At 42.1% G+C, this 24846-nt stretch overlaps 1 protein-coding gene across 1 annotated transcript; it reads right to left on the reverse strand.

Annotated features, from left to right (window-relative positions):
- Positions 1–7365: 7365 nt before the first annotated feature.
- On the reverse strand, positions 7366–24720 carry XPNPEP3 (X-prolyl aminopeptidase 3). Its single transcript, XM_039725589.1, has 10 exons — positions 24606–24720; positions 22947–23063; positions 19998–20405; positions 18085–18287; positions 17242–17304; positions 15511–15624; positions 13126–13211; positions 12447–12630; positions 10894–11014; positions 7366–10086 (listed from the first exon to the last, which is right to left on the reverse strand). Exons 1-10 carry the CDS (start codon positions 24664–24666, stop codon positions 9920–9922), a joined length of 1524 nt encoding a protein of 507 aa, XP_039581523.1. The 5' UTR covers positions 24667–24720; the 3' UTR covers positions 7366–9919.
- Between the last annotated feature and the right edge of the window lie 126 nt (positions 24721–24846).

Below are 24846 nucleotides of genomic sequence, written 5' to 3' on the forward strand. Positions count from 1 at the left end.
GCTTTAGGCTAAACCCATTGTACTAGTTCATTTTAACTAAAATTGCAGAATAAATGAAGAAAGCATCTTTTTATTGTAACATTGAGCATTTTAATTAGAAAGGGAATTGTGGCTTCTGCCATTAGCAATACTACATTCATAGAGACATGCAAGAAGGACCTTGCATTCTCACAGAATGGACATTTCCTTCTGCCCCACATGCAAAATAGGGAGCCTGTTGCCCATTGCACCCTACCAGCACAGTCACAGCCACCCTCACATGGAGAATGATCCTTCCAGTAAAGGGGCAGCCAGATCAGCTGGAAGAAATTTTTTCCATTATTTGAATGCATCATTAATTCTTAATGTTTCAAATACTCATTGGAGTATGACAGAGAACATCAGTCACTTCCATCAAGACTGGAATTCATGGGAGCAAAAGTCCTTTACTAGCAACTAAAACATTGCTGGGATAACACTGGAAACACTTGTTCCTGTTTCCACAGGCTCAGCAATACTTCAGCTGGCCTTTTTATGGAGACCAGCTGAGGGTATGATACGTACTAGCAGCCTGTACAGAAATCACACTTCCACTGGAACATGCCAGTTCAAGACTAGTCTAACCTCAGCTCTTTACTTGGGAGATTTTACACTAGGAGCAGTGAAAAGGATGCTTTTAAATCATTATATATTAAACAGCTACAAAATTAATTGCAATTCATATTGTTAAATTTTCCTAATCACTTATCTTCTGCCTAAAATGTTACTCTTTAAAAAAATGTGTTTATTGCATAAAAAAATCTAGAAATAAAGAATCTACTTCTTCCTTGCCCAGATTTTTATAATAAAAAATGTTTTTAATCTTCTAGTTTATGTAACTATTTCAAAGTTAGTGGAAGAGGATATGATATCTGCAACAAGTATAAATTTCAATAATGCTTCTATTTTGTGGTAAAAGAATACTTTATTGAAAAAATAACACACTTAGTAAAGAAGCTAAGGGAAATTGTTTTTCCTTGATGCTGATGACCTCTAAAACTTCCTGAAATGGATTAAATATTATCATCAGTCCAGCCACCTTCAGATAAAATGAAATAATGATTTGTGTGCAAGCAGGTTACAAGAGATTGACTGGAAGAGCCTGAAAAGAGAACACAATAATGACATGACTGGCTTGAGAAGATAGAGAAAGTAATAATTCCAAACAAGCAATAGGAATTATCCATCACTGAGTGCTCAGGTTGAAATTGCTCTGTGATTTAGGAACTTCTCTTCAATTAATTACTGGAGACAGGAATGTAAGTGTGTATCTTCTTCCTCCTGTTTGAATTGAAAAGGGAAGTGTGCAGAAAAGCACATGGTGTGTGTACATAGGCTCACAACCCTTCTCCTTCAGGTGTGGAATAATATTTCACAGAGACATCCTCTTGGTTAGTGCTTGGGGTTGGGACAAGATGCCCACATCAGACCTTCCCCATAAATTTTTCCAGGGCATTTCCGGTTACGGGTCCTTTAAAAGGTCATCCCTCCTTTTAACTACATTCAGTGGCATTCATCTCTTCCAGTATACAATCTAGAGCAAGCTTTCCAATAGAAATGTTCTGAAAATACCAGGTGACAGGATGAAAACATCTCTGCCACATATATATCTCTTATCTGTTGAATCTACTACTGTAGCCAGATCAATGCAAGTATACCAAGTGGCATGGGGAAAAGTTGGAGGTACACAAAGTTTGTATTGTGCCTGTTAGATTTCAAATGTAAAGCAATAGCAAGAAAAAATGAGGATTTTAAGGCAAGGCCTTTGCCATTGAGGTGGTTGAAGTGATCAAAAGTAACAGAACATGGACAAGGTTGGGCCTTGCCTGAAACACCACATCCTGAATGCAGAATGTCACCCAAAAGGCAACATCAATTCACAGGATTACTTGGTTCTCTCCTTTCTACTTACTCTTCAGGTTTGGAGTTTTATTTCACTTTGTGTTGGCATGAGTAGTCTGTGACCAAAGCCAGATGATTCAGGGAATAAAGGGAATACTTAGATGATGTCTGGACAATGCTTGTGTCTTGTACAGTTGCTTATTTTAAGGGAACAAACATGATGGCAAAAAGAGGGGCAGGCAGGGCAGATCCCAGTGTAGTATGGATCCAGTTCCAGAGGAGTCACTTTGCAGCCCCTTTTGTATCATTACACTTAATTTTTTAAACACACCAAAATTATGTTAAGTACATAAGGGGGAAAAAAAAAAGGAGATGGCACTATTTATCACAAGACTTGATTTTCTTTTTCGTGTTTGTACACATCCAAGATATTTTCTACCAGAGGAGAGAATCATGCAACACATGTCTCTTCACTGCTCATTTTCTTTCTTTCCTCTCTGGTTCTTTGTTCTTCTTGCTAAACTGTGAATGGCCCTGTTGTGCAACTCTGTGGACTCAGAAATGTGAATGAATTTCACAGTTGTAGACATTTTCACAGAAGTACAGTCACAGTTCCACTGTCAAGGCTACACTGAACCCAGAGCAGGTTCATTAAACATATAAAGCTGCTCCTTATCTTCCCTATACTACCTGTTCAGGCATTATAGGGGTGGGGGAAATAAGTGCATAAATTTTTGATGATGGGATGGTTCACAGCAGAAGCAGATGACTGAAAGAAGTTCTCAACCTTATCCTTCTCCCTCCATGAGCCTTCTGACCAAGGCTTGATGCCTCACTGAGGGACCTGTTGTGGTTCACAGCAGAAGCACATGACTGAAAGCAGCCATTCTCAACCTTATCCTTCTCCCTCCATGAGCCTTCTGACCAAGGCTTGATGCCTCACTGAGGGACCTGTTGCTGTCACAGATGAACTACCAGGCTCAGCACTAAACTGAGGAGGTGAAATGCAATGGCTGTAATAGAAAGGTGCTCGAAGTACTTGATGAAAGATCTCCCTCCTACTCTTTCATTCAGGGTATTAACAGAATATAGGCAATGTTGTGGAGGATTTCAACTCAGTCTTCTATTAGCTTATGAATAATTTAAACATTGAGTCCTTCAGAAATGTGGCATTTGGTGCAATTCTTGTCTCAAATGAGCTTGGAGAAACAGGTTATCAGTCTCCCAATTTATTAGTAAAGTTTAGTAAAATTTTAAAGAGTTGCACACTAGAGGAAAATAGCTTTTTTGTCTAATTGCTGAGATTAATTTATAGTTATCAGTTTATTAGGAATTTAAGTTTGTACTACAATCCTAAGTTCCATTAATTGCTATACTTTTTCAATTTTATATCCCTAAAAACCTAAGTTAGAATGGTGCATTTGAGTTCAAAACTCACAGTTTACAGTTTTAAGCTGCAAGAGTAATAATCACATCTTTCAGATTGCACATTCTCACCTTTTTTTGCAAAGGCACTCCTCAGGTGAGAATCACAGAATGCTGTCTCCCATAAAAGCCTTATACTGCAGGGAAATTATATTATAAAAGTGAAAAAAATTCCTGAAGATGGAAGCAAAGGTAAGGTTATACAGCAGTAACTTACAGTAAGATACATTAGAGATGATGCCTTTATTCATACATGGAGAATTATAAACCTTGGAACTTCTAGAAAGAAGAAGAAATTCAAACAAAGCACAAAGAAATGAAGAGTCAAATATTTAAACAATCTTAATTACGGTTTGAGAAAACATCTCTTAAATCTCTAACTAGCTAGAAGTCACAACATTTGTTTGCCTAATGTGTGATGTTTGTGTATAGATATTAATACACTTGCATATTTGAAGATGAATGATACCTTTCTACTTCATGGTGTGAAAATTAATGAGAAACCTCTGTCTGTTCTGCAGGGAAGACAAAAAAACACAACAAGCCCTTAAACATTTCTTAATCATCTCCAAGTCCACAAATGTAGAACTATCTCAGCACAAACTGCATGGTTTTGCTTGGTTACAGTCACCACAGTAACACCCATGTAGCTGTTAAGCAGCTCATCTTCTGGAAAAAAGAAGAGGATAAAGCATAAATTAGGAAGCAATATACATACCAGATACTGCAATGCATCACAGGAGCGTCAGTGGCACCATATGGACTCTGACAATTGGTCAGTGCAACAAGCACACCATAGGCTGCAGCTTCTGCCTCCAGGCTGGTACCTCTGCAAATGCACAGGGGGAAGAGTTAGAAGGACATTTGGAGATTAAAGCCTCTGTGACAGGAGCAGGTGCATGGGGATGTGAGGACATTCCTGAGCTGTCAGTAGGGACATGCCTCTCTGTCCTGCTGAGGACAGGGAGACATGAGCAACTGGGCTGATGGAGCAAGGGCACAGCTTGAAAGGAGCCAGCCAGACCCGGCTCCACAGCAGAACTGTGGATTCCATACCAAACCTTGTCCATCCAAAAAACAATGTTAAAATTGTTAAGCAGATCCTGATGACGTATTAGGACAACAGCACGGAAATGCCACCACAAACTTCACAGAGGCCACCCAATAGAAATGGTCATTCTGCCAAGAGGTGGTAAGGAAGGATGTTCATAGGTGGTGCCAGGAACCACAGATTTTGTAGACTGGAACAAGACTTGTAGAAAAAGCTCAAACCCAACCCCCTGCTGTGCCATTAGCAGCTGTGCTTTCTCTGAATGACTCTAATAATTTGCTGGGTGCTCATGGCAGAGATGTAATGCTATTAATTACAGAGGCCCTGGTTGTAGCTCCCATAGGCAAAACAGATGTTGTATGATACACTCTCTGTGCACATTAGACTGAAAGAGCAAAGCATATTATCCCCCAGCTTAAAGCACTACCTGAGTAAAATATTCACATGATAAGAGTTGACCTGACTTCTGCTAACTATTTCCTGGTACAAGAGTCAGATCATATAATCTGAACTTGGATCAATGGCTGATCCTATTTTGCATTAATATCCTAAAGGCACATAGAGACAGAAGCCTAGCTATACTGGGAAGAAAAAGAAGCTGAGCCTCTTTCCCTCTCACAAAATATTGTTCATATTGGCCTAGTTTACTCACAAAAAAAAAAAGATTCCAGTGAGCTATTTCCCTGGAAAGAACTGCATTTCTAAAAATTTTCACTGGAATGCCAACAACTCCTAGTTGAACCACAGGCTGAGAGTTCTCAGCCTGTGCTGCCATGATATTTCTGCCTAAATTATGAGAAACTGAGATTCCTTTAAAAAGCCACAGCCTCTTTATGGTCTTGGGAGGAAAAAACCCAATACAGAGCTTTAACCACTGCCAGTTCTGCTCCCCCCCAGCATGTCTGAGACCAGAATCTGCAAAAAGCTCCCAAGCAAAACTGCACATTGCTCCTGCAGTGCTACCTGTTTCCCCAGCATCCTGTGGAAGGAATACATTGAAGCCTAGAGTAGACATTCTCACTTCTGGGTCTAGAAGCAGCTTGCTTGTTAACTTTTTCTTTGTTCAAAATCTCATTGTTAGACTTACCCAGACAGGATTTTTTTCCCCTTTGCCATTGTTAATGGATAACTCTGTCATGGCTGTTAAAATGGCATACGTGATATGAGTCAGCAAGCGAAGGTAACACACACATGGAGGAGCTGGAAATTCTTCCTTGTTCCTTTCTGGCCATCTGAACAGCCTGGTTTTGGTTAGCCAAATATTGGGTGGTGCTTCAGAGAAACAACCAGGTAGGCTGAGGCATAAGGTGTCCCAGGAAGATAGGGGTTCATGGCTCTACTTGCTGCTAGGGAAGAAGGCTCAAAGCTGACAGGCAGTTAAGGCAGCAAGACAACTGAGAAGAAGTAAGGAGCTGAAATTTAGTGTCATTGGGCCCATGGTGCCTCACTGTTTCAATTATAAATACTGCTTTAAAATGTAATTTATTGTTATATCTCCCAGGCAGTTAAGGCAGCAGGACAACTGAGAAGGAGTAAGGAGCTGAAATTTAGTGTCATTGAGCTCACGGTGCCTCACTCTCTGTTTCAATTATAAATACTGCTTTAAAATGTAATTTATTGTTATATCTCTTAAATACAGTGAATTTTATAGACCCAGTCCTAGAGCCAGCACTGTGTCAGTGTCCAAAGGATGATTATGTCAGTGCAGTGTTTTGCTATCCAATTACATAATGTATTAAATATCACAATTAAAATTTTTTTGGTAATTTTTCTCATACAGATTTTTTTCTAAGTTTAACCCTAACTCTTTTCACCTTATAGTAATTCTCCTTGGAGTAATTACTCAATTTCCACAGCAATAATTTGATAGCATAAGAGCATGTAACCTCAGCCTTGCTTCCTCCATCATTATGGAAGATTTTGCCTAGAAACATACTTTTTTCCTTCCCATTACTTAAGATATGACACATAATCAATAATCTGAAACTGCATAAAACTTTCTCATATGATAATTCTATTGATTTTTAAAAGAAATAATTAAACTAACTGTTAAGACCAAGTTCATCAATACAATCTGACTCTTTTGTTCCTCCCTACTGAGTAGGACAAATCAATCAGGATTATGAAACAGAATAACCAGTTTTCTGGAGCTATTGCACCATTCTGACACCATACTGAATAGCCAGTTTATGTCCCGTTGTTCTCTCCTTGCTCTCCCCCCTTGGCACCCATTCCTGCAGCTCTAAACCACAACCTTCTCCTGATTCTTCTCTTATTGCATTGTACAGTCCCAAACCTCTCCATCTCCATTCTCTTTACTGGGCTACCTCACTTTGCTACTTCCTACACCATGCTCCTTCTCAAATAATGAATGCCATTTTAGGAAAGACATACTGTATTTTTCCACATAGAGGAAGAATGCCAAATTGTGTTAAATGTCAAATTTCGTTCCACTTCAGTGACAGAAGCAAATCTGCAAATTGGTACTTCTGCTCAGACTGCATTTAACAACAGGACTTCACTAGTTCTCTGCAAAGCAAAGCAGTCCCCTGGTAGAAGGTGAAGTGGGAAAGCCAAAAGCCTCTCAGGGTTCCTCTGGAAGCAAAGCAGCTTCTCCATGGGGATGGCTGGCTCTCGTTTTTTCTCATACTCTGATGTCCTTAAGACCGTTACCACATGAAATCAAATCTCTCCCCACATGAACTTGTGTATACCTCAATTTCTCTTTCACTCCCCGTGATCCTACTAACGCCCTCATCAAGCAGCTGTCGACTTGTGCCACCACTGAGAGCTGCAGTGAGGAATCTCTTCTGTGGCAGAAGCAGTCTGGCAGGATGGCATCAGTGCCAGGGGAGGCACACCACAAGTATGTGCCATGCCGGCACCCAGAGAACCAAACTCTTTAGGGTTTCTTGATGAGGGTTGTATAAAATGTTCAAGGATTTGGTTGTTTGCAAGGGATACTGCAGCATGTGTGCAGGTCACAGATTATTCATCTCTGCAACAAGTGAGAAAAAACCTTCAAACACTGAGGTTCATAGGATGCAGATTTAATACCTTCTGTGAAATGCACCCTTTACATGGAACAAGGGATTCAAACCAGCAGCAGTTTATGCTGAAAAAATGGCTGAACACAGTGGAAGAATTACAGAATATGCATGGCCTAAATCAGACACAGTCAGCAGCCATTACTTTGCAATCAGCAGTCACAAACACTTCTTTCCTAACAGAAACATTCACCCGCAGCATTCCTAAGATCTACTGGTGTTTACAAGTTGCAGGATTTTCCTGACAGAAGTAGGAATTAGCATGTGCCTACATTTGACAATATTATTTCAAGTCCAAGACAGGTCACACACAATTAATGAATCTTCCTGAAAAATAATGCTGTTTTTGGCAGTGCGTGTATTTATTCAACAGCATGCAACTCGATGGCCTGAGAAATTACTTTCTACAAATTGTTTTATTTTAAAAATAATTTGTATATGCATTTTAAAGGTTTATTTACATTAAGTACCATTATTAACTCTGTTAGATGTGTGGGTGGATGTGCAGATCAGCTCACACATGTATCTCTTCAATTAATGTTATTTTAAGCTGCTTACATAGTTCCAAAATCTCCAAGATTTGGCCCAGTTTATATGGCTCTAACAGGTGGAATTGGAGGAAATGTATTAGAGATCACAACAATGTCAAAAGTACTCATCAGGTCTGTGTTCATACTTAGGAAATCTCCCTTCTAACATTTTAGGCTGTAGCTATCACTGCAACACAGGAGTATTTAACAAGCACTGCCATCAGAGATTAGCAGATTCCCTTTAATAGGTGAAACTTGATACACTAAACCCTGCAAAAGCATTTTTTGGTCATGTTTAAAAAATAAAATTATGGCATGCCTTGGCTGCCTTTCAGGTGCCAAAATTCAAACCCCAGCGCATGCACCCAGCTCACGTTGAATGCAATGAGAGATGCAAGACCCTGCCCACTTAGCCTTCACTAAGTGAAACACAGGGGAGAAAAAAAAAGAGGGGAAAAAGGGAAAAAAAAGCAGATTTTGCTAGAGTACACAGCACCAGAGGCAGAGGTCAAACTCCAGAACCCTGACCACCTCCCTCACACACTTCTGGCTACATTCATTCTGGGCAATTAGGCCAAACTGGGGACGAGGCAGTGATGTTGATAAGAAAGTAAAATGGATTAGGAAGTAGTGACATAGTGGAAATAGAAAATTTAGAGTAACAGATGAAGAGCACTGAAAGCTTCCATAAGAAAAGAAGTAAGGTGGTGCAACAGCAAGTGTAAATAACAGGAGCTGCTCTGATGAGAGGAATTTTTCACACATGTTAAATAGCTGATTGTCTAAGTATTTTCAGTAAATATACAGATGCTGTGCTTGCCTCTAGTAGGTGTATTTACTATGGCATACAATGGCCTGGATGGTAGGCTGATGTTCAAGGTAGAAAGCTCCTCTCTTTACTCCTCATCCAGTCCCAGTAACATTTTCACCTGCTTCAAAAATACTATCAGAGCACTTTGGGAAAAACCCAAAAGTCAGCTTTTATCATGCCCTCAGAGTTCAGAAAAGAAGAATTACTTTTAATTCCAATTAATTCCATATAAAAGCCACGTAAAGACCTGACACTCTCCATAGGGCAGACTCTTCAAAAGCACACTGCTGAAATTGCTGGCACTTACAGCACACAGCAAGCAGAAGCCAGAAAGGTGCTGTGACTGTCCCAGAGCTGGACACCTCACATCTGGGTGACAACAAACAGCTCACCAGTGGAATCCAGCATAATCAACATGGCCCTGCTTCCTAGGGTAATGAGGGATTCAGAGCAGGAAAAAGGAATGGACCTTTGGGACAAAAGGAAGGGAATGTGGAAGACAGCAAGAATGTCTAACCTTTTGAGCCCTATTTGTACATTTTGAAATTATCAAGCACTCGAATAAGCTGAAAGACAAGTTGTTTTTCCCTGCTGCAGGCCTATTTTGCATATGCCTGAACAAGGCCTAAACACATCCTATCTTTAAAATACTAAAAGAATTCTCCACTGGCTTCAGATACAACCACCTCTCCACCAAACCCACCTCCCTAATTACCAGACTCTCTCCTTACATGGTTCTATAAAATTCAAGCTGACACTTTCTCATTCAAAACCAGCATTTATAAAAGCCTCATTTTAAAAATCTGACTGTTGTGAAATTGCTGCTAAGGGGGGAAAGAAAGGAGCCTTGGTCTTAGCTGTTGTACCTATGCATCTGGTGGCACTGACAAAATGCAACCCCCCCAAGGGCCCCAGAACACACGCATCCACAGAGCAGAGGGATGAACCCACTCCCACATCATACAACAGTTCCACATCAGCACAAATCAGAAGAAAACTGCACACAGGAAAGGTTACTTTGTTTTTTCATCCCCCAGTACCCAAGCCTTTTGCATTCCACTGCCCAGTCCCAGTCTTAGAAACAGCCATCAAGCGTCCATGCCTTCCATCACTTGACAACTACAGCCAGCTAAAGGATCTGCATCCCTGCGGGGCTGTGTCTCCCAAGGAGGATGAAACAGGCAGGGAAGGGGCATCATGAGCTGCGACCACAGATCTGCTCAATGTGGTAGATGTCCTTGGGACAGTCAGCAGACAAGACAAGAGGTGCATCCTCTGTTATCACAACATCATCCTCAATGCGCACACCAATGCCACGAAACCTCTCTGGAGCACTCGCATCATCCTCGGGGATGTAAATGCCTGAAAGAAGAAAGGGAATTAAAACACACAACACTCTCCAGAACACCACCTTTCCCTTACTGCACCACCAGGAGAGTGGGGTTGGACTTTCAGCAACATAACGTGCTTGATCCTGAGAATTTTTAGTATGGCAAGTTACTCTCATTCCTCTCACTCATGGCTGTTGGTGGGCAAAGAAAGGAAAGTGTCCCTCTGTGCCTACAGATACCAGCACATTAATAAAAATTTCCATAGCTACACCTGGCCTTTTCACACTTCTTGCTCTCGGTGTTACATTCACAATGATGACTTTAAAAATGTTCTGAATAGAGAGAGAGAAGAGACAAGCATTAAATATAAGTTTCCAGCTGACAGCTCCAAATCTAGTGACAAGGAGAAAGAAAGATTCCTCACAGTATGCCTAATTTGCAAAGCTAAGTTGTGAATCCCTGCAATTGCAGACTCCAATGCTTGAGACACTAGCAGTGACTGGTAGAAGTTCAGTGGTAGGAACACAGAACAAGTGAATCAACCCTGATTTCTGCACTGCAGCTCACCTATGCTGCACAGCCTGAGCTCTACACTACTCTGCTTCCTGAGTTTACTCCCACTACGTGTTACTTTGGCTATGTTTGGGAAGGAAATAGGGTTTTTAATACCGTAATGACTTTGGGAGAGGAATAACTTAAGGCTTTCCAGTACTGCTACAGTTTCCAGCTTCACCAGAAGGGATCTGAATGCTTTGGTCTGCAGGACCAGCTAATTATTGAAAGGCAATACTGTTGCCCTCAGTGTTGCATGTTTTTGTCCACCGCTGACTGCTTTTACCTGGTTCGATGGTTATCACCATGCCTGGCTGGAACGGGAGCGACCGGGATATATCTGGGGTGTCATGAACATCCATGCCCAAGTAGTGGCCCACGTGATGAGGGCAGTATTTTCGAACAGCCTAAGAGGACACAGAACAAGTGCCACAGAGGCAGTTAAACACAGCCCAACTTGCGCCAATACGAAAGATAGGGAAAAGAGACAAAATAGTTATGTACAAAACTAGCAGTCCTACTGCCATGTCTAGGCCTGCATTCCATTTACTTGAACTGGATGGCCCTTAAAACCCACCAGTACCAGGTGCCAATTATGAGCACATTGCAGATTGACTTTCCCCTGCACTGAAAAGAACAGCCCAAACCCATCACCATCTTAGCGTGGTGTCAATTTTCAAATCGCTGAGCCCTGCTGCCCAACCCTTCCCATCCCTCAAACATCCAGCCCTGCACGACTCCCATCAGCAGACCTTCAGAACAGACAGCAGTGAGCACAGCCGCTCTGGGCTGTGAAAGTGTGAATGCTGTGCCGATTTCACTCGGCACATACAGCATGATTTTAATCCACCTCTACAAGGCACGGCCACCCCCCACACCATCCTCATCTCCCTCCCTCTAAAGCGGGAATCAGCGAGATCTCCTCCCTGCTCCACGCTCCCCGCTCCCAGGGGACTGGGCTGCCGGCGCCGCTCCCGTCTGGCTGTGCTTCCACCTGCCGGAGGAACCCGGCACCACACGCTCCGTCCGCCGGGGCTGCCATGGCACCGGCACCGCACAGCTAAACCCGGCAGGAACCTGTCCGGCTGCCAAAAGCCGGAGTGCCGTCACCTGCTTCCGCCATCTTTGCGGTATTGGCATCAGCAATCGTGCGGCTCTGCAGTGGGAGTGACCGGATAAACTTCTCGAACTGAAACCAGTCCTATTCATCTGCAGGTTCAGCTCTAAGGCAGACCAGTTGCCCAGTCTCGTTCACCAGGTAGCTCTGTGAGTCCCATTACTGACACAAAATGGTGCAGAAGGAGCAGCAGGTGGAATGACAGAATAGGCTGCACCTTTTGGTGGCACTGCAGATTTATGTGATGTTAAACAGACCACAAAAGTACAAATAACTGCCTGCAGTCATCCTGGACCCAGAATCTTGTGTTAGTGCCCATGTGCCCATAGTTCCTCTCAGACTGTGCTCTAAAGCTGCTTCTGTGCTGGCAAGTAGTGCAGAGCAATGGGAATGGATCTGCACAGTGAAACAGCAAGAGCCAAGGAACAAATATTCACACTATGTGCATATAAGACTGGGGATTACTTCAGTCCAAATTGTGCACCAAATGGTTGAATCACATCTTGGAGTTTAGCCCTGTCTCAGAGAAATTCATTCCTGTGCTGAGACCAGCCCGCAACATGAATTAAAGCACCCTGTAGCAGTAATTAGAAGAGACATCCTGAAACCACATTCCTGACCCAAATTAAAGCCCTAAAACTACCCAAGGATAAAACAATCAGGATTAATAGGAGTAAACTAGAGTAAACAGGGGTAAACTAGAGTAAAAAAAATTGAAGTACCTTGAAGAAATGGCTGTCAGTGATGCTGCTCTCCAGAACACCCAAGTCTTTCAGTTTTTGTCCAATAAGGCTGAGCATGAGGCTGTAGATATCTTCCAGACTCATGCCAGGGGAACAGAGGCTCAAGCAGGACTTCTGGATATCCAGGACAGCTTGATACAGTTCTGCTTGGGGTTTGGTGAACCTGAAGGCCATTGAGTAAAGGAATATTACACAACTAAATCTCTGTTTCCAAGAGAAAGAGGTTCTGTCCCCAGAACCTATTCTGGGTACAGATTCAGTTCAAGGATGGAGCAGGGGAAAACCAGAAAGCAAAGCAACTGTCTCCTTGTACGAAAGGCCACAGCAGCAAATTCCCAACTGGCAGAGAGAGCTATGAACACATCAACTGAAACTCCTGTTTTCTTACACACAACTGGAGTCAGCCACAGCTGAGTGTACAAAAGCCCTCTCTGCACGTTAAGCATGCTGCAATAGCTGAAAATAGCAATAATCACATATATTCATGCAGTAATTAATGAGGCAGTGGGGAATACAGCTGAACGATTACTTGATATAATTTGATTAATCTGAAGCAGCACAGAATGGGACATGGTAAAACTATGATTAAACACACACTCAATCCATCAATTATTTAAGAACTTATCAAAATTCTTCAAAAAAACTTACTGCAGCATACCTTCCATTGACAGGCCAGGTACGTGTGATGTCACTCACATAGCAGGAAAATTCACATCCACCATCCAGCAAGACCAGTTCACCATCCTGCAGAATTACAGGAAAGAATGCTCTGTGGGTCTGTCCAGCTATTAATTGATTTTTCTGTCTGACAGCAGGAAAGGAGGTTATGCTTCTGTTTTTCACAATGCAGCTGCAGAAATGTGAATTCCTTTTGCAAAGTAATACCCCAGGTACCACAGTTTATAAATAGGCTATTCCAGTTGGACTGTTGCTCTGTAAGGTAGTCTCTGACTGTTATATTTATATACTGTCTGAACTTTTAAGATGAAGATTTTGGAGTAAAGAAAAGGCATTTGCCTTGAACTATTCTGCTCTCTGAGACAAGTGCTATTCACACCCGGATTGCTTACTCCAGCAAATTATGCCTATGACTCCTTTCACTAGAAGTTCTCAGCTATAGTGACTGAGACAGAGGGGGCTTGCAACAAAAGCACAGGATTTCTGAGCTTCCCTCGGGATCACCAACAACTACAAATTTACCCTTGTCCTAGGATATGAGGAGCCAGCAAAATCACTTTGTATCACAAAATCTGGCAGTGTATCACTGCTGTAAATGCACTGGTGAATAGCTTGTACAACCTTCCCTTTCTCTTCTAGGACTTTCTTGACTGTTTCAACATATCTTTCTGGATCCATCTAGAGATGAAGAAAATTTTTTTGGAGATGTGAATCTCCAATTCACTTCAGCAAAGCTGTTCCATATCAATGACTACACATCTCCAAAAAGTCACACAGAAGAACGACAAAGGGCCAGGAACAAAACTGCTGCCTTGCCTTCCCTCCTTGAAGGGGCTAACAACAAATAGAGCAGTAAGATGTTAAAAAAGTTTGGAGTAAATTCTCTGCAGATTTACACTACATGTAGAGATTCAGTCCACAGATCCATGACTGTGCCAGCAGACATGTGGAACGACCAGGCATAACTGCAGGATGTTAAGGGAAAGATAAAAGCAGCAAAATTTCACTGCTAGTGCTACTTCCAGTACTAGCTGCTATCATTCTGTACAGTTAAGTGACACAAACAGACACACAGCAGATAAACCAGCAGTGAGCAGACCTCACTATCCCACTGAATAGACAGGCCATTTATATTGTACTTTTAAACTTTTTCAGGATAGCTGGTTGAATTCTTTAAGGCAAATCTGAAATTGCAGCAACTGCCATCTTCCAAGCAATTAAACAAGCTAAGTAACAATTTACTGACAAAGGGAATTCAGCCTGTGGTTTGATTGTCCAGTAAATGCCTTATGCTGTGCCTGTCCTCTTTCTTTAAAGCAGAGCCCTCTAAGGAAAAGGCTGAATGAAACATTCAGATACCTCTCAAATTAGACACTTTGTTAGCCTATTTAGAAACAAGATCTGTAGGAAGCAGCACACAAAGGAAGAGTCAAGTTTATGGGTTTAATCTTCTACTTAATAGTTTTGGAAAAAAACCAAGTGACAGTCATTTAGCTGAACAACTTTAACAGAAGCAACTGGAGTTACAGCAGCACGCCTGACCTTGGATGACAGAATGACAAAGGAAGCTTCTTCCTGTCAAAAGCAGCCTGTCATATTATTTGTACATTTGTCTCTGCAGATCATTTCAAGGTCTGCTAGCGTCCCAGCTTCAAGAAAAGACAATGCTAGTGAGAAAGTTTCATTCTGCATTAAGACAGAGGAAAAACATGTTCCTCTGAAAAGTAAATAGTGAGCAGAGCAGTGAGGGAATACTGCCCCTGAAAATACTTATCTGAATCTAAAGACCTATTGTCAGGAAAGCTGGAGAGGGCTCAATTCAATGAGAATCTTCAAAATAAGACAAAACACATTACTCTCCACCTCTTGACATTTAACGCTGATCTGTTCCCTACTTGTTCCCCTTCCCTGCTTTGCTTGGCTACATGGAACCAAAACGCTTTTCAGCTTCAGCAGAGCAGGAATGCACTTTGCCCTTATACTGCAAAGCAAGGCCAAGGAATGCAAGTGACAGCAGAAGATCCCTCTGGGGCCTTTGCCCTGCCTGTGACAGTGGCTCCCCTATTTTGTGAGGCCCCCAGTGTTGCAAGCTGCTGTGAGAGCAAACATGTTCACTAAATTATCTGCAACCCTGTCTGCAAGTCCTCGCACTGTTCAGAAAATACTGCAGCAAGAACTGAGAGGAAAGAAAGACAAGTTGAATGTGCTATTGACAGTAAAATTAACCAAGGCATATAGCCCTTGCTCACTTAAAAAATATGTATTTAAGTGCTTTAATCTGTTCAGTCAAAACAAGCAGCAGCTAGGGAATGTATATTTGTATCACAGCACTGCATTTCAAGTTACTGCACAGCACAAGGGTTACCTTGATGAGCTGATTATTCTTCACATAGTGCAAAGTGTTTGATCTGTTGCCACCAGCAACAACAGGGGGGTATGCCAAGATGTCAGCACCACGAGCCCGGCACTCAAATTCGAACTGGAGGAACAATACAGAGAAGAGGAAACCATTAGTGCTGATTCAGGTGATTAACTGCCCTAGAACCATAATAATTCTTGTCCTACAACTGTTTTCTTAATTTGTACAATACAAAGTGAAACTGGAAAGTGAGTTGACTAAATTAAAGCAGTCTTAAATATTTATTCAGGACTCTGGAGAAAAAAAAATACAGAACCATCCAATTTTTCAAGAATTTTTCAAGTCTTTACTGGATATCCAGGAAGCTCTTTCTGGTACAAGCTGTTCAATACTGTCTCAAACCTTCACTACATTGCCATATATCCAGGTGAAGTTTTGTTCTTATTTCAAGTAATTCTGTTATTTGCCATACAACTTTGTGAATTTTGAAAGATCCTCTGTGTCAGCCTGACAACAGTCATGGTTTGCTTCTCTAAAGCAGTCTTAAATATTTATCAAGGACTCTGGAGAAAAAAAAAAATACAGAACCATCCAATTTTTCAAGAATTTTTCAAGTCTTTACTGGATATCCAGGAAGCTCTTTCTGGTACAAGCTGTTCAATACTGTCTCAAACCTTCACTACATTGCCATATATCCAGGTGAAGTTTTGTTCTTATTTCAAGTAATTCTGTTATTTGCCATACAACTTTGTGAATTTTGAAAGATCCTCTGTGTCAGCCTGACAACAGTCATGGTTTGCTTCTGTCTTTTAAAATTGCAAAGTACCAGCATATTTACAGCAGTTATCTATTTCTCATGACTGTTAAACTAAGAAAGTTTAAAAGCATGCACTACCTTGATGTCTGAGGGGATAGAAGAAAAAATCACCATAAGCCTCAAGATCTTTACCCTTCTTGAATGATGAAGCTAATGAAAGCATGGAAATGAAGAATCTACAAAGACCCTCAACATGTTAATAGCATGTCTGTTCTATGGTTACCAAAATCACAGGGGACAGAACACTCCAGGATGCCTACATGGAGCACAGGTTTTATAATCCTGGTCTGGACTGAAAAACTGACCTGTAAAATACACTATAATTAAAGTAGTCTTTTCAACTCAGGACTGCCAGTGCCGTGTCAGCACAGGCCCATCCATGTAGGAACAGAGGGTCAAATCCTGCTGATGTTTCTTGAACAGGCATCTCACTGCAATTTCTTACAAAGTTCCTTACCAAATGTGCATGCCAATTATTCCTTATTTTGTAACTGAGAGGCATCTAAACTGCTTCAAGATGGCTGTGGTAATCTGATGTAGTAAGAGGCTAGAGGCAAGAGAAGCAGGCCTTACAAACAGGTGCTATAACTACTTAAATTTTGTACAACAGACCTGTATTACAGAATAAGGTGAAAACTTTACCTCCAATTGTTTAGCAAGCTTTGCATTTCAATACAGTACAGAAAGACATCAACAGAGAGAAACTTAGACAAATGCTACACTCCTTAAATAAGGGTACAAGAAGTACAGCTGAAGAATTCCTCACACTGACTCCTCTGCATGTCCAAGGCACCACAAGGGTTGGGTGAATAAATGTGCTACAGTGGGAGACGTGATAAAGAGATCTGGCATTTCTGGTTTCCTGGAAGGATAACCAACATCCAACCCTTCTATCTCACTGCCAGCTACAAAGTGCTCACCTTTGCATACAGAAAGGCTTCATCCACGGGGGATTTACTGGCAAACATCGTCTCTGTGAAAGCCTATGAAAAAGAAGGGACTTTCAGTTAGCAAAGGAGTCTGAACTGTTCTTTTTTCACCTGCTGTGTCTTGAGGAATGCCCAAAATCAGCTGGCCCAGAACCAGAGGGTTTCACCAATTTCTTTGGTGAAAGTGCTGTCAAGACTAGAACCAGTTAAGATGTATAAAACTGTATTTAGGGGATGACTGACTAATTTTTGGAAAAAAAGAAAGGATTAGATGATTGAGGCTGATCCTATGGTTTGTCATTTTAGAAGTTGTCTCACCTGTGGATTCCCCAAGGTATAATAGGATTGCCTTATGCAGCTTTTCCTTCAGAGGAGAACAACCTGTGCCTCTCTTTTCTACCTGGCTATCTGTGAGATTTGTTTAAAAGTGGCCAATGAGTTCAAAAGGTATTTGAGGGTGAAGGGGCAATGCAGAAACTTACATTGGAAACATCTTCATAAAAATCCTGTTTCCTCAAAATAAAAATAATAGATGGGAAATAAAATTATTTTGGAAAGCAGAGAGGAAGCTGGGAGGACAGTGAAAAGGCTAGCCTTTGCTTTTAAACACAGTCTAACAGCTGCTGGCTTTTCTTCACTGGAGTTATGCTAATTGAGAGAATCTGGTAGTCCAAGCAGTCTCCCAGTTTCCCCTTGTCCTGTGGCAGAAGTCAAGCCCAGTGGTTGAGACAGAAGAGTTTGGTAACAGATTGGTAACCAAAGCTCTCCTTCCAACTCCTGTCACCTCATCAAGGGAATGCACTGGTTCATTAGGAGAGCTCACCACCCCATTACCTCTGCTGTCACCCGGCCAGCAATCTTCATCCTCTCAATCTCCGCAGGGGATTTGATCAGCCGCAGGTTCTGCACGAGATGCCGAACGGCCTGGATGCGGTTTTTGCTGCGAGCTTTCACCTCAGCCAGGGGCTGCATGTAGTCAGCATGCAGCGCTGCATGCACCGGTTTTCTCAAGTCATACCAAACCATGTTGGACTCACCTGGAATACAAAACAAAGTTGACATAGACTAAAATAAATGCAGAAATGTCCTCCCCATACTAAACTGACTCACTCCTAAAACTAGATCTGTTGCTGTATTTGAGAAAAATAATATTCTCTGAATCTACATTGACAGACTATACAGACACTTTCACAGCAATCTCTTCTAAATTTGGAAGATTATCAATTCATAGCATATAGATTGGACAAATCCCCACTTCAGGGTAAATAATCGGGTTTACAACCATCACTGAACATATGCATCTGGCTCAGATCCATTCAGAGTTCACATGTCAAAGCTGCACTTGTGCAAGCCAAGCAGCCATCACATCATAGTGCACCTTCTGAATCGTTCTCCCATTCAGCCTGTCCACACTGACCATGGAAAGCAATTCACCTTTTTGCAGGGAATCAGGATCATTATCAAAAACAGCTCAGGACAATTGGGGAAACAACTGCTTATTTCAGCCATTCAAAGATGAGTTTACTGAGAACAGATACACCAGATACACTCACAGTGGAAATTTATTCAGAACATCAGTTAACACCAACATTCTACTCAAGGGAACATTTTAAATGCAAATGAGTAGAAAAGCCATGGTGAGTCACTGTTGATGTCCACCATGGCTCTCCTTCTTTGGTGAAAGTAACCATTAGCATGTGCTTACAAAAAGTGTCTAAGAAACTGGGCATTCAATAAAGAGTATTGCCCTTAGCTGATTTACTGCTTTTCATGGACTTCTCCCCCACAGAATTACAAACTTCTGACTCCATTTAAATTTTTCTATTCCAAACTTCCAGGAATGATCTACAAGGCAAGAGGTGCCACACCATGCTATGTGATAATTTAATCCAGTGTTCTCTTTGTTTTTAAATTAGGAAAACCAGCAATTAATCAGTCATCATCTGTGCTTTCCCCAACTATACACATCTCATACTTTGTTTTCTCTTTTACAAGCTGAGTAGGTTTGTTCAGCCCATATCTCACACACATTTCATGCTTTCTTTGATCATCCTTTGCCCTGTGACTTACTCATTTTCAAGACATCCTTTTTTGAAACAAAATAACTGATTCCAAGACGGTATTTAATACTCCAGAATTCTCTCCCTCTAGTTGTGTGATCCCTCCAAAGTCACACTTGCCCTTATATTGTCATGAGCCTTCTTCAGCTTTGTTTTATAATGCATTTAAGTTCCTCCTGGATTATAAGCATTGAGGATACATGGTGATGGGAGATGCAAAAGAGTATTTCTAAAGGACAGCAATGTTTGTATTTCATGGGCAAGTCATCATCTTGCTAAATGTGAGTGGACTAACAAGCTCCCTGTGTGGATTGTTCTCCAAGTCCACTACGAATAAAAAGTGTTCAAGTTTACTATAGATCATCTGTTTCTGACTCTGTCAGCAAACAGATATCACTAAAACAGGAGCATGGTCTTGCTTATCTTGCTCCTTAATATTTCAGAGATATGCAGACTGGCATTCACATGGATACACAAGAAAGTCAGAAATTTTCAAAACTACATATCCATTGGTGGCCCTCAAAGAGCTAACATGAACTTCCAACTGCCTTTGCCACAGCCATACTCTTTGTCCCTCCTCAAGTTCATTTTAGTTTCAAACTGATGTCGCAGACCACCTCCCAAACCTGAACCATTCAGACTCTGCAAACCACATCCCCATCTCATTCCCTCTCTATTTTTTGTTACCTTTCAGCTTGGCCACCAAGTGCCTGAACTCCTCAATGGTGTAAGCTTCATCTACTCCTGTGAGAGCAATTGCCCCATCTGGGCCTGACCTGGGCCCATCCCACAGCTCTCGATTTGGATCCCTCCGGGGCACAAAAAGTATGGATTTGTGAGATGGCAGTGCTTTGCCAGGAATGCTCTGTAGCACCAGGATGCTGTCAGGCTCCTGAAAGCCACAGAGGTACAGGAAATTCGTGTCTTGGTGGAAAATATAGGGGATGTCATTGCTCATGTAGTATGTGGGGTTGGACAGCAGAATCACTGTGTGGTCCAAACCATCCCAGCCTTGGGCTTCCTTCTGGATCAACACCATCAGTTTGTGTCGGCGAAGAGCATATTCCACCTGTGACAGTCCTGGGGTTACTTCTCCTGTGAACACAAAACAAATCAGATGGAGAAATTCAAGGCACTGAGGGTATTTTACTAGTCACATGCCTGATTCTTGCCTGCTCCCTGATGCCTTAAAAGTGCATGCCTTCTTTGTAACCCCTCACAAGCCTTTCCCTTGCTCCTCTTCAGCTTCCATCCCTACAGCACATCCTCATTTAGGCTGCTTCTCCATCATGCAAAGACAGGCATTGGTTTTAACCAACTGGATGCTGTGTTACATATTTCTGTGCAAAGGTAGAAATCACAAAACCTGGCAGATTTAAACAAACATCCAAATGTTTGCAGAGAATATCTGAAAAAACAAAGGGGAAGGGGCAAGGCAAACTGAACTTTGACTCCTAAAAACTGATGGGTTTTACAGCATGGACATTGAACAGAAGTTTGCCTCCTGAGGTTGAGCATTAATTTCCTCAGATAAAGCTAGAATGTTTGTTCAATTACACACTAAGTCAACTCATAAAGTGACTATTTCTAAACCACAAAGGGCAGATTGAGTGTCAGAGATTCTGGGAGATCAGGCAGAAGCACAGAGGTTGCAGAGTCTAACCAGTCACAAGATTCCAAGCAGAAACAAACCACCGACTGCAGGCTGCCTTCAGACTCCTGTTAAGGGAAGGGATCTTCTCCAGGGCATTTGTAGCTTTTGCCAATATTTAACAATTCCAATTTTTCTGAAGTTAAATACTGTATTTCTAATAACACTAACTAAGCAAATGATCTCTCAGATGAAGGTACTGTTTCAACTGCTCCAGCCCCAAAAGACATGAAGTACAGCAATCAAGTTACTCACCAAAACAGGACTGAAGTTCAAGGGACAACCAGCAACAGCTGAAGTATGTATTTTTAAAATTTTGAGACTCCCTAAGTATGATCTAAATTAATATAAGAGCCTTAATCAGTATCTTTGGCTAATACCCTACCTTAACATAGTTTGAATTTTGATACCGTTTGTTAACTTTCCACTTTTATAATCTTTTCTTCCTCTTTCATGTATTACACAGTGGCAATTCTAGAACAAAAATTGACATTTGACTTATACTGCAAGTGTATTCTTGCATGAGTGCAGCGGGAGGGGGAAGTTCTATTTGCATTAATTTTAACACCTTTTCAATGATATCCTCAATACCTATTAGATGTAAGTCTTTAAAAAGAACCAAACCAACCCAGAAAACCCACCACATTTATTTCACTCCATGAATGACAGGGAACACAGAAACTGTTTTAATGCAATCTGGCCTCACAGTTCCACAGTGTTATCCTTTAAAAAGAACCAAACCAACCACATTTATTTTACTCAGAACACAGAAACTGTTTTAATGCAATCTGGCCTCACAGTTCCACAGTGTTATACTGCAGATTTCCTATGTTCCATTGCATTCCAACCAGCTTTTTAACTGCCACAGTCCAGTGAATTTCAGAAGCTGCAGTGGGGTGAAACATGGGGATCCCCGCTGGCTTCCAGCTCTGAGGCCTGGAAATTCTCTTTGCATTAAAGGCATTTGCTTTCTAAAACAATAATTGCAATAAAACAATGTCATATTATTTTAAGGAAACCACTTCTACTTTATTAAATGGAAAAATGCTTTGGATAGCTAGAATTCACTTCCAGGGCTTTGGCTGCACTTTAAGCAACCTGCCTCGCTTATTGTGAGCTGGCAATGAGTGCCCTAAGCAACCTGATCCAATGCTGAAGTTAGCCCAGCCTTGAGCACAGGGGAAACCTGTTAACTGTGAGGTTCCTTCTGACCTGAATTATTCTATAATTAAATACAGGTGTTTATATATAGACACACACATATCTATACACACACACACAGTCACCTGTTCTCCCTTGTGTGGCAGAACACAATGTTTTCCTAGACATAGTCCTGAATATATTTTTACTGCAATTTTTTGTTTGTTTGTTTTTTAGATTTAATTGTGGTGATCTTGTGCCTACATGCTCATTTCCAGGAATCTCAAAAAGATGCACAACCTCAGCTTCTATCACCACTGTCTAATTTCATAGTCACAAGCTTCTTTTTCTCCTTCTCCTCATATTGAATACTCCTCTGAACAGGGCACGTTCTTTAGACAAGTGGTGCCCATTTATCAATGTCCCTCCCCATCTACCCTTGTTGAACTGCACCTTTGTTTTGTGACTCACAAGACATGGGATATGAACCATTCTGACAGTTCAGCTTGCACAAAAGACTCCCTCTTAATAAAAAACCACATTTATTTGCAGGACAAGTCCACAAAATGCCACTGTCAGAAAAGGTCTGCAGCACCCAAGTAAACAACCCTGAGAACGTGATGAGAAAAAAAGAAAGCTATGAAAGCCATCACACTGAAACCTATTTTTGGAATCAGTATCATCTCAGACAAGGAAATTAGCTACTAAATATAATTACTGGCTAATGAAGGGAGTCATAAAAACCTGAAACCACAGACAACTCTATGATGCAGCAAATCAACACACTCAGAAACGTGGAGACAAGAAAATATCGGTGACTGGCTCAGGCAGGGCACAAACCTCACCTGGTTTGAGCAGGTGTGGGTGTGTGAAGGGGCTGGGCTGGCCCAAATACCGGCTTGGAATCTTCTTCTGCTGGGCAGGCTGGATGGAAAATCTTCGGAGAGCACATGACTTGCAAACTAGAGGAAAAGAAATGCACCATGTCAAGGTAAAAAAAAAAACAAAACCCAAAACTTTCCAGTTTGGAAACTGCAGAACTGTGGTCTAGTTATCAGAAACAAAACCCAAAACTTCCCAGTTAGGAAACTGCAGAACTGTGGTCTAGTTATCAGAATCTTAGCAGCATTACCTTCACTTATGTGACATAAATATCCCTCCTTAACTTCTCCATTTGCTGTGCATCAAGACAGTTTATGAAACAATGTGCACACAACAATCAAATATTCATGGAACAGCTAGAAATAAACAGATATATGCTAAACCTGACAATCCAGCAACAAAACCCAGGAAGCTCCATTGGTTTGCACATCCCAATTCATACCAGTGGTGTTCACAAGGCACTAGCACTCTCCTTGCTTCCCCCAAACACCACGGGGCTCCAAGCACCACACCTGTATATTGTCTCTTCCCTACTGTGTCTTCAAAAAATTTCTCTCGCCTGGAACAATTACAGTTTTCAAGGCTTTTCCAGTTCTGTTTTTTACTAATAATGCTGCAAAGAAACCATCAAATAACACAGGTTTATATAGGAATTTGATTTTCTTTTCCTGTCTGGAGGACGCCTGAGTGTCCCTGTTTGTGTACTGACCTTCCATGGCAGCAGCACTGGCCAAACTCTGCAGTTATGAATCCCACTTCCAAACCCACACACAGCCAAAGCAGGTGAGTTTTAAAGACAACTACAAGTATGCATTTGTGAGCTGGGAACAGGCACAATAAGACAAAATCTAAAATGAAAAATGAATTGTCAGAAAATTTAGAGTTCTCAGTCACAGCCTTCTGCAGCTGAAGAAGTGCTTGTGCCTGAACACAAACCATCCAGACCTGTAGGAAGGAGAGGGTAGTCAGAAGGTAAAAACCTATTTGATGTTTTGGAAAGGGGTTGCTCTTTATGTTACTTACCACATGCCTACTAAAAAAACAATTTGTGCTGCCATTCTTAGAACAAATACTTTTAACCCTTCACCAGCATGAGCAAGGATAACACAAGAAAACATCTGCCTTTCAGGAGCTGAGACTCCGGGGCTCACAGCAAAACACGCAGACCGTGGATTTGCCGTGGGAGCCAGCAGGATTAGCCTCTAATTGAAGACTATTATTATTATATTATTCACGTTATGGCAACCAATAGTCATAACGTGAAGCGTTCATTACGTGATGCTTGACTGGAAACCCGTTGGTGAAATGAAAAAATGCAGGTTTTTTTGCCGTCTAGCTTAAAATTGGTGTTTCTACTGTTATTCTCCACATACGCAGCAGACAAACGGGACAGCTCGCAACCAGACCGGCACAGCGGGCACCAAATAAAGCAACACCCTGAAGGCAGCGAGCAGCTTTCTACTTTATTACTCGAGTTACTGCCCGTTCCTCCCTGCGACTCAGCCCTGACCGGGGCTGCCACAGCGCCGCCGGGGAGAGCCGCTTCCCCGCGACCCGAGGAGCGAAAGCGGGGCCGTGAGCTGCGGGGGCGGAGCGGGGTGCGGGACAGGGGGGTGTCTGACCTGCGGCGCCGCGCCAGCCCCGGGCCGCCAGTGCCAGCGCCCGCTGCGGGAGCCGCGCCATGGCGGGGCCGCACCGCGCATGCGCGGGCGCCACGGCTGCCGCTTCCAGAACGTTTCCCCCGGCACGCCGGGGCGGCCTGCCGCAATGAGCTGCGTGGGCGGGGCCGGGGCCTCGGGATGGGATGGGAAGGGTGGGGCGGACTGGAAGGTTCCACGCTCCGCGCGACGTTTGTGGGCGCAC

The sequence above is a fragment of the Passer montanus genome, unplaced genomic scaffold, assembly GCF_014805655.1.
Source record: "Passer montanus isolate IOZ18808 unplaced genomic scaffold, ASM1480565v1 scaffold55, whole genome shotgun sequence".
Classification (NCBI taxonomy): domain Eukaryota; kingdom Metazoa; phylum Chordata; class Aves; order Passeriformes; family Passeridae; genus Passer; species Passer montanus.

Bases quoted from the DNA above. Each gene is read 5' to 3' on its own strand.
- XPNPEP3 (XM_039725589.1), bottom strand. From the start codon at position 24,666: ATGGCGCGGCTCCCGCAGCGGGCGCTGGCACTGGCGGCCCGGGGCTGG. The intron at 17,305-18,084 runs GTAATGGGGTGG...TCTTTTTCATAG, and splicing joins CTGGCCGGGTGACAGCAGAG to GCTTTCACAGAGACGATGTT. The intron at 13,212-15,510 runs GTAACCCTTGTG...GTAATTCTGCAG, and splicing joins AGAATAATCAGCTCATCAAG to GATGGTGAACTGGTCTTGCT.